Genomic DNA, 12,704 nt, shown 5'->3' with positions numbered 1-12,704 from the left:
TGTGGGGTAGGGTGTTTTGTGTGGTCCATATTCATTTTCTTATTTTTGTGCCAAAAAGAAAGGGGAACTATAGGCAGAATTGGAGGGAGTATAATGTAACATGTCACCAATAATTAGATATTCATACTAAAATTTGATATTGCGCATACACCATAATAATAAAAAAAAAAGGAAAACTCAATAAAAATGAAAATTATATTCAAGCCAAAAGATAATTGCAAAGAAGTTCCATAACCATTATTTCTAGATTTCATGCAATGTTTTTGATATGCGAGTATGTCATCCTCCTGCAATTTTAATACAAACAAAACAATAATAATTAAATATAATTCTAACTCTTAATTAATTCAAAACATAATAAGAATAAAAAAGTTAAATAATTCAATTGGTTATATATGCATACTTTACCCACCAACTTTTTGGATGAAAATAAAAAATAGGATTGTTGTAATATTTATATAAGAAATTTTTTGTAATTAATTTCAAGAATTTATTTGAGAGAAGAAAAATGTTTTGTGAACTAAGGGGGAGATAAAAAAGTATGGTGAAATAAATACAAAGTATAATAATTATGAGAAAAAACCATAAGACCATCTATTAAATAGAAGAAATAGAAATTAAATGAATAGGTAGATTAATACCAAATTTATGAGAGGAAAATAAAGAGTTTGTATTATTTTTTTTTGTGTGTTTGCAACTAATATTTGTTATTTTGTTTGTATTTTATAAGTATGTAACACATGGTATTTAGAGATTACTTTTAGTTAGATAATCAAGTAATTAATATAATTGAATTATTATTAACCAATAGAAACATTACACAAAAATAATAATTAAATATGATTCTAACTCTTAACTAATTCAAAACATAATAAGAATAAAAAATTTAAATAATTCAACTGGTTATATATGCATACTTTACCTACCAACTTTTTGGATAAAAATAAAAAAGAGGATTGTTGTAATATATATGTAAGAAAAATTATATAACTAATTATCTAATTAATTTCAAGAATTTATTTGAGAGAAGAAGCATGTTTTGTGAACTAAAGGGGTGATAAAAAAATTTATGGTGAAATAAATACAAAGTATAATAATTGTGAGGAAAAACCAAAAGACTATTTATTAAATAAAAGAAATAAAACTTAAATGAATAGGTAGAGTGATATAAATTTATGAGAGGAAAATAAAGAGTTTGTATTAATTTGTTTTTGTGTTTGCAACTAATATTTTTTATTTTGTTTGTATTTTATAAGTATGTAACACATTGTATTTAGAGATTACTTTTAGTTAGATAATCAAGTAATTAATATAATTGAATTATTATTAACCAATAGAAAAATTATACGTGGATTAAAAATTAAATGCTTTAAGTATGTTTTTAACTATATTGTATATATTTTCATTATTAGGAAAATTTAATATAGACATAAATATAGAGTAATGAGAAATGAAATATAAAAGGTCTAAATTTTATTTTTATTTTTATTTTACAAAATACACATTGCATGAGAATTGTTTAGGGAGTTAACTTACCAACTAAAAAATGGTAGATATTTTGTCTTCCCTTTTATTTATAAATCATATTCATAGATTTACATATGTATTCAATTTAATGAATTTGAGCAAGTTTATTGCAATAATATTTGAGAAGGAGTTGCAAATATAAATAATTTAAGATTAGAGTGATGTAAATTTTTATTTTTCATTTAACCAATTGTAGTTTTAAAAATTAAAATGTCAATGTTTAATGTTAAGTATGTTATTATTTGCCCTTAATATTTATACATTCTTTGTTATTTCATAAACGGCGTAAAATTAAAATAATGTGATATTTATTTGTTACTTAAAATATTCTAAGAATAAACGTAGAAATTGAAAATATAGTATGAATTTTGATTCTTAATTGTTTTTTAGTTTATCTAGAAATTAAAAAGGCCAAAATTTAATGTTTCTTATGCTAATTTATTTTTTATGTAATTATTTTTAATTTGTGTATCGTTTTAAATGGATCGTTATACGAACATGAATTACCCTCTTAATTAAACACGTCATACTACATGGAGGATTTGTGACGTGGAATTTTGGTAATGCAAGGTGGCATTTAATAGTATGAGGTGGCATTGTCTACGTGGACTTTTAAGGTTTACCCTTTTAATAATATTTATAGATTAGGGTTTGTTTTAGGGTTTTGGTGAGGTAAAAAGGTAAATGGGTAAGTGGGTAAATGGGTTATAACACCTTGACCCAAAATGCCACCTAAAACTATAAACCCGACTCATCTTACAATATGAATCAATTAATTACCTTTACGCTTTTACCATTACCATAATAACATGATTTAATTACCTTTACGCTACAATTAAATAATAATATCTCGCTCACTCGATAATAAAATACGGGGTATTACACGGATATTGTTACCCCCCTATCCCCTTCATTAAGCCTTGCCAGCCTCTTTCTTTTGATGTTAATATCCTTCATAATTTTCCCTATATTAACACCCTTCCATTTCTTCAGCTCCCCTGCACATTTGTCAATAGAATCAACCAGGCTATCTCCTACGTCCCAGACCCTTCGAATGGTCTCCTCGCATCCATCCTCACCAACCCACGTGTTCAAATCTGAAAATCTTATTACCCCTCCCCATCTCGCACTCTCTCTTGTTCAGGTACAACATCACCGGAGCGTGATCAGACCACTCATTTAATTGAGAGATATTGCAGCAAGTGAGGTTGGTTTTCAGGGCTAAGTGGTGCTTTCAATGGATATGGGTGGTTTTTGGCATTTTCTCGTGGGTCTATAATTGTTTGGTGGGATAGTATACTCAAGTGTATGGTTGACGCGTTTGATTGGGTTAAGCTTGTAAGTGGATAAAAAAGAAGGTTAAAACTGAAAATGACTAATGTATAATTGTATAGGAGTATACTGTATACTCCGAACGATTTTGGAGATGGTGTTAGCTTATGACTTTTTTCAAATTTTATTAACTTAAATTGAAATTACGCATCTCTAGTTTGTGATTTTACTTGTGTGAGGTAAAACTTAAAAATGAAATTAACGTATCTCTATTTAGTAATAAATGAATGAATAGAAACAAAAAAAAAACACAATATGAATAAACCGAGAAAATGTTGTAAGATCACTCGATGAAGACTAGATTATTTTGTCATAAGATCACAGGGGAACAAAGAAACAAAGAAGAACGATCTCGCATTATAGAACAGTCAAAAAGGTTGTATTCATACATAGAGGGGCAGAATCAATTAGAGGGGCTGAATTGGATGAATAGCTCAGCAGTCACAGCGGTCACAGTCCTGTAAACAGAACGTTGATGGAATCTAAAGACAATCCGGTATCAAATCCTCATATGTATCCTGTGAGACAAGGCCAATTCTCAGTTAACTTTTTCCTTGTCTAAGATAAATTCGACGGCCTCTTCCACTGTGTCAACCACCTATCACAGACAAAAGGACATGTCAATCATAGAAAGTTCAACAACAATCTCGGAATGAACTATACCATTAAGAGTACGGTGTGGACGTGTCTCCAAAACATTAAATGCAGACTCGTCCTTTATCGCTGGGCAGCATGTGAAAGCTAACTTTACTCGGACTTGTCTTAAAGGGCTTGTTTGGATAGCAAAATAGAGAGAAAGGGAGGGGAGGGGGAAAAGGGAAAGGAAAAGGAAGGGAGAGACTCCAATCTTTTCTTGTGTCGGGATGTTGGATACTCGGATGGTAGATGTTGAGGTGTCAAACAGACAAACATATCTATTTTGTGATGTAAAGTCTCATGTTTTTGGACAAACATGAAGAGTCAAAGTTTGTCGTGTCAAACTGTTCGAGTGTCAGACACGCAGCCCAAAGTGAAGTGTTGAAGTGACAGTGGCAAATACACTAGAGAACAACTAAAAAAACCCGTCAAAGTTAACATTCAATTCGGACGACCACATTCAAGAGCGCTTCAAATCATAACTTTAGTAAATATGAAGTGGTGCGGCAGACACCAACCATCTACAGCGAAATATTCACAATATACATACCATGTCTGCCTGGAATTCATGATCCTGTCTTTCTCCTCTAAAAACCCCTGTCCTGGTTAAAATAGAAAACCAGGGATGTCCAGCCTGAAATGATAACATTTTAGAATTTTATTGACGATCATCATGATGTAAAAATTCAGAAAGCCTTTGAGCAGGCATTAAAAGTATGACAGCCAGAGCCACATATGACAGATGAGCACAAAAACTCATACTATAAGCGTACAGAAGAGAAAAAAGACCAACCTGATGTGCACCTTTTATGTCAACTGAAGGGTTGTCCCCAATCATATAGAGAGTTTTGAAAGGATTATACCCACTTAAATGTTGACCGGAAAATTCATGAGTGCAAAGTTCCCGAAGTGCCATTTCAGCATTCTTAAATGCAAGTGGATTTGGCTTCCCAAGGGCAGAATACTGTAATGGATGAGGATGAATGCTGCACAATAAAGCTTGCTATCAGCGCTATACGTCACCACAAAGAGCCAAGAAAGACTAATTAGAGTGCTGTTCAAGATGTTGGGAGTAAAAAATGTTCAAGTCGTCCCAAATTATTTGGCCCCTTCTATATGTGGTAAAAAAAAAGTGATTGGAAGAAAGATGAGTTTTCAAAGTTTAACCACAAATTGGAAGAAAAAGGTCCTACAGAGAGAAGCCGAAGAAGCACCTAACGCTTGGAGCTTTTCCTTTACCAGATATACAAACTACGTACTGGAAGCTTGAATATAAAGAGAAAATAAATGTTACTCCGTAGTTTCAAAAGAGAAATTCTTAGGCTGTAGTTTGTATTTTTGTAAATACACACTTATTGTGTCCCATGTTTTAAGAGATTCGACCAGCTTTACATTACCTGTTGTAGACGGACTGTAATGATATCCTAAATGCACCCATACCAAACCGTTCTGTGGGAAATGCACCCTGTCTTTAAGAATAGCACATTAGCGTTAATACACTCGGGAAGAATTTTGGGATGGAAGTTACATAGGCCCAGATGTACGGCAAACTGACCTGATATTTAAGATCGTCATGGGCAAAGTACAAATGCGGCTGAGTTCCAGGTTCACCCCCAGGAAGACCCCCAGTTCTTAATATGTCACAGAGAACCTAAAACTATTGCAGCATTAGTAGAACACAAAGGAATCATAAGAAATTGCTTAAAAGTGATGGGAAGCGTTAAGCAAGTAGCAGAAGAGAAATTATGGGAACAACCTGAATATCCCTACTCCAGTCAACAGAATCACTAACAATGAAGACTGCTTGGACCCTGTTGGAGGATACGTACTTCTTTCGGGCTGCTGATGGGAAGCTGATTCCCTGGTCTGAAGTTTGGTCAACTCTCCATTTTTTATGAGGTGCTAGAGGATCAATGTGGTCGAAACACAGTGCATAGTCATCTATTGAAATCACATTTCTGCAAATATATAGAGCAAGGCAAGTATAAAACAAAAGTGAAGCACAGAGGATGAGGCATTTGAGATAATGAATTAATGGGGCATACTTGAAGCCATATTCGGAGAGCACTGCTGCAGGTTCTCCTTTGCCTACGGCGACAACAAAATCATTCTGAAACCTATTAGCAAGTTGTTTGAAGGGTGAATGTCCATGCAAAACCTGAAAGAAACAACGGCAGATGAAATAAGAAGTCCGTTCTGGAGATGAGAGTATATATTAAAACTTAAAAAGTAATACTCTCTCTGTCCCGGTCATTTGTTGTCCTTTTTCATATTGGGGTGTTTGTTATCCTTTCTATTTTAAGAATGAACTTGAAGAACAATTTGATCATTCTCACTCAATTTGTTCCACTTGTCATTTAGTAATTGACTCCTTCCTCTTCCCTGGGTCTTTGTGCCAAAACCAAAGGATAACAATTGACGGGGATGGAGGGAGTAATAAATAAAGAGGAATAGTACCTGAGATGGTAAAACATTGATGGCAAATAATTTGGTCAACTGAGCAGCCCTGATAGATTCACGAACTCCGCCCCCTACGGAAATATAAAATGGGAATGCAATTGATAAGAGAATTGAAAAGGGATTATATAGAAATAAGAAAGGGGTAAACAGTTACCATTAGTGAGAAAGACATAGGGTATCTTCAAGCAACCTGCAGTGTATTGCAGTGACCGAATGAATACAAGAAGAGCAGTTGTTTCTTTATACGAAAGAAAAGAGAAAAGAGAGAGAGCAGTTAGTTAATTAGTTAGTTACCTTGGGGATTGTATAGTTTGCTCAGAGCGCGGGGGGAACCACCAATGGGAGCATTACCGCGTAAAAGCACGCCATCAATGTCAAACGCGATCCCAAACCCTGGATTACTGTTATCGTATTTTATTATTCATCAATCAATCAATCAATCAATATTCATATTCAATGCATCAATAATATAATCAGTATTGATATATTATGATGAATATTACGGAATACTAGTATTTACCTTGGAGCTGCTGCTGCTGCTGCAATGCGGGAGAAGCTACGCCACAAATATCCCTTCCTCCTCTCTTCTTCCACTAACAACTTCTTCACTATTCCCAACATTCTATCTCTCTCTTCTTTATTTGTATTACAGGTTGCTCCTAAATCCAATGCCTTAAATCATGTACCGCTTTCCATCTCATCTCATTTCTTTTTATTTACTTTTTGACGACGACGAAGACGGTCGCTTAATATGTAGGTTAATTTTTTTTTTTTTTTTTTTTTTTTTTGACGAGTGAACCTGCAGCCGCTATCTGCACTGAGTTACCAGTATATCAGGTAAGCCACCCGAGGGTGACAGACTCAAAGTCTATTAGGCATAGGTTAATATTGTTTTTTTTTTTCTTAAAAAAAAATACTCTATTAAATAACCATAAAAGTCGACATAATTATTGTGTGAGTACCGTCCATGTTTAAAAATCACCCTTTTATTGATAACAATAAATGAATGAATTTTTTAAAAAACTTATTGTGTGAGACGGTCTCACTCTTTTATTGATAGTAAATCGGAATGACCGAACCTGATCCGGGCAAACTTGTGTACAAGCTCCAACTGTCCCAACAAAACATTATTCATTAACCAAGATGCTTAATGACCAATCCGCGACTTTCAACTTTCAACTATGAAATTAAGCCGATTAACTTCGAGTCTTGAACCAAGTATAATTTGAATTGGTTACTACTGTACAATATTTACTCTTTCATATACATTTTTTCCATACGGGGTATGGTGTTTGCAATAGACAGACAGCAAACAACCGAGTGATTGAATATACAACTAGCTTCAATACACTTACACATACACTACCTGCATTCGAAAGTGAGATACATCTCCGCCCTCTGGCATAATAATATTATCATCACAGTTCACAGTCTTAGAAGAGATCGAATCAAGCAAATTTTATCAGAAGAATATCCAACGCTGTAGAGCATAATACACCACAGTTTACAACTCAGCTTTCGCACTCCGGCTTCTTATACATTATCGGAAGCGTACAGAAACCAGAGGGATGTCAATATCATTATCATCATCGTCCTCACATGCCACAACAATATCTAAGTGCCTGCGATAAGGTGGAATTTCCAACTTGGCGATATCCTTGGCAAGATCCACAACCTTCTTATCCATTCTGTCTTTGTGCAGGGGGAACATACTGTTGTATAGCAAGCAATTTCCACAGGATATGCTGTAAGCATTCAAACCCTTATCCTTGAGCCACTCTACTACTTCCCTCAGTGTAGGGTTCCCTTTCAAGACCCACCTATCCCACACAGTCCACCTCATGTCACGGTGCTTAAACACCTTGGCTGGGACCGGCTCAGCCATAGAGAACAGAGGCAATGCCAGATTGGCAAATGTATTACGGTAATCTTCCAGCTTGTGGTCTCCATTCAACACCTTGTACAGCTCCAGGCACACCAACCCAGTCGCCATTGCAGTTGACGTGGCAATTGCAGGGATTATCCTACCTGCGATGAATTTCGCTTTCAATTTGTCCACTTCAGGGATGCTGTAGTTTCTCGCCCTCATATTAGCCAGAGCGGATATCAGGTCCATATGGTAGTTTGTGTCATCATCCTGTACAAAGTCGTAAAATGTGGATTCCCTTAGCACCCGCTGAAAATAATAACAGTCAGTCTTGGGTTGGTGTGCCTGGAGCTAATGTGGATATCAGGTCCAAATATAATGCACTACGTGGCATTCCCTCCATCCCATGTCCCTATTTCCTTCTTTTGTCCATCCCAAAATAATCGGCTCCACTCTATATCTCCCCAAATAAAGAGAACTTCCCGGAATATCCCTACTTAAATAACACTCTATTCGGAAATGGTAATATGGTGCTCTAAGTCGAGGGGAAATTACTTCTTAAATCTAGCCTCTAGTCATCAAAAGGAACAATATACGTGGGATAGAGGGAGTAACTTTAAGTTAAATTATTCTATAAAATGATGAGGATCACCATAGGTTTTAGACAAACTTAAACTCAGTGGACTGACAGTAATGATCAGTTGATCAAACTACTGCGGACTTCTAAAAGGAAATAAACTTCTCACATGCTGGAATCTTGTGGCATGTGGGATTCAACCTTAAAACTACAGTGGACTCAACCACAATGACCAAGTTGACGCGGAAATCACTAGAAAGAAACAAACCTTCTCAAACTGGATTGGTTTCATCCTGAAATTAGGTGGCAGATTGCTGCGGCAGCGCTCCAGCCTACTGATGAGCTCATCAATGACTGCTCCATCATCAATAGAAGAAGAAGACAAGGTTGTGGCCTCGTCATCAGTCACAATCTTTGCATCATTCTTTGGCTCAAAGTCTCGGATCAAAACTTTGTCAACAGCCTCAGCCAGCTTCTTTGGATGTGTAACCCAGTCGGGCACAGGGATACCAAATGTTTCAGCTCGTAATACAGACCCAGACAAAATAAAATGTAGATGAGAAGGATCAGAAGATGAAAACTGCAAAGGGCGAGGAAACCTCTTTGGGGCAGACCAAAATGGAGCTCCAGTACTGGTCGCAGCGTTTTCGGGGAAGGTATATGTCAGCTGCTTCACACGGTTGGTAAAGTAGTCTTCAAACCTGTTCACACAATGAGATCTTCAGAAATAAACGCGGAAGAAGTTTAGGAGTAAGCATCATCTAGTTGGTGATACGTACTTCAATCTAGCCCAGGCAATACAATCCTCAAATGTTTTGCATCTCCCTTTTTCCAGGCACTCGAGAACACGTTCCAAAGTATCCCTTGCCTGAGCATCACCAGCATTGCTCATGGCTGATGTGTATTCGTTAGGATTTGAAATATAAGCGTTCACTTCAGCAGGCGTTTTCTCTAGTAACCCCTCAAATTCAGAGCGAGCCCAAGTCAGACAATGGTCAATGTTGTGCGGAAAAGAATGCACTGTGCACATAGGTGCTTGCTTCTCAGGCGGATCTCGAGAGGCCCCATAATTTTCAGTAAGGTGTGGGATAACCATCTGTGTATTGCACTTGGCACCTAAAGTTCCTGATTCAAGTAGAGGTTTCTGGAAATATAAGCACCTCTGATCAACATAAATTCTGGCATTTACATTGTCCAGTGCGTTGATTACAACACTTAGACTCTCCCAGTAAGTGTCATCAAACACATTTTCGGTTTCAGGGCCAACTCGATTCTGCAATGCTTCAACACAGAACTGTGGATTAATTGCAGCAGCAGCAGTAGCAGCAACGGTGGATTTAGCTTGTCCAATGTTCCAGTCACGAAACAAAAACTGCCTACTAAGATTGCTTTTCTCTATTACATCATCATCAGTAACTGTTAGCTTCCCCTGGCTACCACAAGAAACTCCCATCAAAGCTAAATTCTTCAAGAATTCACATCCAAGAGCACCAGACCCTACAACAAATACTTTAGCATCTTCAAGTTTCTTCTGAAGTTTTGATCCAAATACTGATATCTGAGCATCATAGCGACTATTCCTTGGCATACGCTCGCAGGGTTCCAGTGGTTCAGAAGGAAGAGATTCAACTGAATCAAAATAGAAGAACTACAAACAGAAAGCAACTATTGAAGGTCAAGGTTAACAGAGCCTCAGTGGAAGAGCAGACAAGAAAAAAGTAATAAATGATGCCAAGTGGAACAATACCAACCTGAAAAAGAGGGTGAAACTTCCCAGAGCAAGCCTTGACAACTTCTTGGCCGACAAAACCGCCAAACATAGCAGCCATAGGGTTCAAAATTGCCCTGGCCCCAAAAGCAAAGTGACGCAGAATTTTGGGGTTAATATCTTCAAGCTTGCCATCCGCAAGACCCTCGTTCATTTGGCTAGCTATAGATATCAGCTTCTGTGCATCGTCCTCCAAACCGGGATTGGGATAACGTCCTAGCTCATCAACAAACTTGTCCAAAGCTTGAAAGGCCAAATGTAGCACAGGGGGGCGATCAAATTTCGAAAAGTCACTCAACAAAAAGTCACCAGGATCACTGAGTGCTTCTCTTAAGGGCTTAAACCGCAGAACTTTTGGTTGCTTGATTTGTGTCACAATCCCACCTTTTTGGTACACACCATAGTTTGTAGTGTCCTCCTCAAGCGTAAAAGAATAAGGCCTTGCATTTGTAATCTTTCTGGGCTTACCATCATTCAGTTCCGTCATTCCATGAACCTCTGTGAAGACAACAAGGTCGCCATCTTGGAATTCTAGCCTTTCATCATCAACACACGATACAAGAGCAGGGTTGTCATTGCTGATTGAGGCAATTATACCAGTGTGTGGTTCCTCACCGTCAACATCAAAAACAGTAAATTCGGGTCCAAAGTCACAAAACACACTTCCAAAGAGACCCCTAACTTCAGCTTTAATGAAAGCAATTGGGGGTTGATGATTGTGGCAGTAATCATCAAACTCAATAGCTTTCCCCAAGCTGACATCAGTGAACACAACAGCCTACAAAAAATCGAATGAGGCCATGATCATTGATTAATTCTTCCCTCTCAATACACATAAAAGTAATCAGTAAATCCGTAATAGCTACTCACATAAAAACTGAATGGCACATGATGGACATCACCCACCTAATTGGACAACAGCACAAAGGCAGAAAATATCCCAAAAATCACAAGAAAAACCCAAACACTGATAAGAAAGATGGTACGGAAAATTCACAATCTACCCCTTAGGTTTGACACATTTCCCATATGGTACATAAAAGATTCTAACTTTTGTGAGGCAGTACCTCTGGATATTGTATTTCTTGCCCACTGTGATCAAATCATAATTTTTGTGAACTTTTTAGGTTAAACTGATGAGTCTTTGATTAATGCCAGAATTTAATTTGGAGGGAAAATTAGTTAGAAAATGTGCAAAACCAGAAACCTCAAGAGTAGCATGTACATAAACCAAAAAAACACAAGGATAGCATGTGAATTATGGGAAGATGGTTTAAAGGCGAGAGAAAAGAAGTAAGTTGTACCTGGAAATGAGAGAGTTGTTGGGAGGTTAAAGTAGAAGTCAAGGTTGTAACATGCACAGCATAATTTAATTCTTGCAACTTAGGCATAGCAACAAGAGCCCTATTGTTGCCAACATCAGTTTCAGAAAAAAGAAAATTGCTGGACAAGTCCCATAACTCGACGGAACCTTGATCATGCAACGTCACGGATTTGACACCAGCAAGGATAAGATTCTTTGCTGAAATTGAGAAGAAATAAAAACATGTTTATGCAGAGATTATGATGGATGGAATTGATGAGTAGAGCATATACGCAGCTGGAAAGGCGTTGGGTTTGAAAAGAAAAGCGTACCGATTTCGGCACCAAGGCCTTGCAAACCAGAGATGAGAACATTAGAGGCAACAAGACGTCTCATGGTATCACGACCATAGACAGCAAGCTGCCTGCTGTGCAGATCCTCGTCGATATCGGGCACTGCCATCATAATAGGAACTTGTTTGTTGCTGCTGCTGCTGCTGTTGTTGTTATCGGCACCTTGAATGCGAGATTTCTTAACACAAGAGTTAGTTGAAGAAGAAGAAGAAGAGTGGTGGTGGTGGTGGTGATGGTGGTGAGCAGCTCTGTTTTTTGGAAGAATATATTTCAAACAGCTGTTGAATAATCGGCGCCCCCACACCATCACCATCACCATCACCATCGCTTTAGTCAATTCAATTAATATTATAATTGTAATTGTAATTGTAATTGTAATTGCTAATAAAAAAGTAAAAATAAAGAAGAAATGAGAGTTGGATGAAAAAAGCAAGCGAAGGCAAACACAAGCATTTTTAATTAATAAAGAAGAATGAAGAAACCGGAAGAACAAGAAAAGAAGCAAAGGAAAGGAACGGAAAGGTAGCTGACCTGATCAAGTATGGGATTTCAGATATGATAACTTGAAAGAGAGGCAATTCACTTTCCAGAGTTTAACGACAATAAAACCAGATTAATTAATGATTAAAGATAAATAAATGATTTAGTTCCTCCTAATTCACTTCCCTGCTCTATTGCTTTCTGTTATGTCAACGGCAACTCTGTATTCATCTTTGCATAAGACCGTCATACACAAGATTTAGACCCTGTTCCTTTCTGATTTATTTTCAGCTCAACTCAGCTTCGTTCAGTTCAGGAAAAATGATGATTTGAGAGTAGAACTGAACTGAACAGAACAGAACGGAACGAAATTAAACTGAAGTGAGCTGAAAATATGCCAG

General features: G+C 36.9%; 2 protein-coding genes across 5 annotated transcripts; both read right to left on the bottom strand.

The window, feature by feature from the left end:
• Positions 1-3,119: 3,119 nt before the first annotated feature.
• LOC141623005 (mitochondrial hydrolase YKR070W-like) lies at positions 3,120-6,685 on the bottom strand. 2 transcript variants are annotated; one of them, XM_074439038.1, is made up of 11 exons: positions 6,476-6,685; positions 6,250-6,356; positions 6,110-6,145; positions 5,953-6,026; positions 5,541-5,653; positions 5,252-5,453; positions 5,051-5,146; positions 4,893-4,960; positions 4,289-4,481; positions 4,046-4,129; positions 3,120-3,457 (listed from the first exon to the last, which is right to left on the bottom strand). In XM_074439038.1, exons 1-11 carry the CDS (start codon positions 6,574-6,576, stop codon positions 3,398-3,400), a joined length of 1,134 nt encoding a protein of 377 aa, XP_074295139.1. In that variant the 5' UTR covers positions 6,577-6,685; the 3' UTR covers positions 3,120-3,397. The 2 variants fall into 2 exon arrangements, with proteins under 2 accessions (XP_074295139.1, XP_074295140.1); XM_074439039.1 differs by having other exon boundaries at positions 6,250-6,358; positions 6,481-6,685.
• Positions 6,686-7,102: 417 nt separating this feature from the next.
• On the bottom strand, positions 7,103-12,555 carry LOC141623004 (ubiquitin-activating enzyme E1 1-like). 3 transcript variants are annotated; one of them, XM_074439036.1, is made up of 7 exons: positions 12,355-12,555; positions 11,803-12,001; positions 11,472-11,689; positions 10,151-10,945; positions 9,179-10,047; positions 8,668-9,100; positions 7,103-8,092 (listed from the first exon to the last, which is right to left on the bottom strand). In XM_074439036.1, the coding sequence occupies exons 2-7, from the start codon at positions 11,933-11,935 to the stop codon at positions 7,496-7,498; spliced, it is 3,045 nt and encodes a 1,014-aa protein (XP_074295137.1). In that variant the 5' UTR covers positions 11,936-12,001; positions 12,355-12,555; the 3' UTR covers positions 7,103-7,495. The 3 variants fall into 3 exon arrangements, with proteins under 3 accessions (XP_074295137.1, XP_074295138.1, XP_074295136.1); XM_074439037.1 differs by having other exon boundaries at positions 11,803-11,985; positions 12,355-12,509; XM_074439035.1 differs by lacking the exon at positions 12,355-12,555 and having other exon boundaries at positions 11,803-12,333.
• Between the last annotated feature and the right edge of the window lie 149 nt (positions 12,556-12,704).

The sequence above is a fragment of the Silene latifolia genome, chromosome X (assembly GCF_048544455.1).
Source record: "Silene latifolia isolate original U9 population chromosome X, ASM4854445v1, whole genome shotgun sequence".
Lineage (NCBI taxonomy): Eukaryota > Viridiplantae > Streptophyta > Magnoliopsida > Caryophyllales > Caryophyllaceae > Silene > Silene latifolia.
This window is presented reverse-complemented; position numbering and strand designations above follow the sequence as displayed.

Excerpts from the sequence above, each read along its gene's own strand:
- LOC141623005 (XM_074439038.1), bottom strand. The coding sequence starts at position 6,576 with ATGTTGGGAATAGTGAAGAAGTTGTTAGTGGAAGAAGAGAGGAGGAAG. Across the intron at positions 6,357-6,475 it reads GCAGCAGCAGCAGCTCCAAG|TAATCCAGGGTTTGGGATCG; the intron begins GTAAATACTAGT and ends ATACGATAACAG. Across the intron at positions 5,654-5,952 it reads TCAATGTTTTACCATCTCAG|GTTTTGCATGGACATTCACC; the intron begins GTACTATTCCTC and ends TGTTTCTTTCAG.
- LOC141623004 (XM_074439035.1), bottom strand. The coding sequence starts at position 12,148 with ATGGTGATGGTGATGGTGATGGTGTGGGGGCGCCGATTATTCAACAGC. Across the intron at positions 10,048-10,150 it reads AGTTTCACCCTCTTTTTCAG|TTCTTCTATTTTGATTCAGT; the intron begins GTTGGTATTGTT and ends TTCTGTTTGTAG. Across the intron at positions 8,093-8,667 it reads AACCAATCCAGTTTGAGAAG|GATGATGACACAAACTACCA; the intron begins GTTTGTTTCTTT and ends GACTTTGTACAG.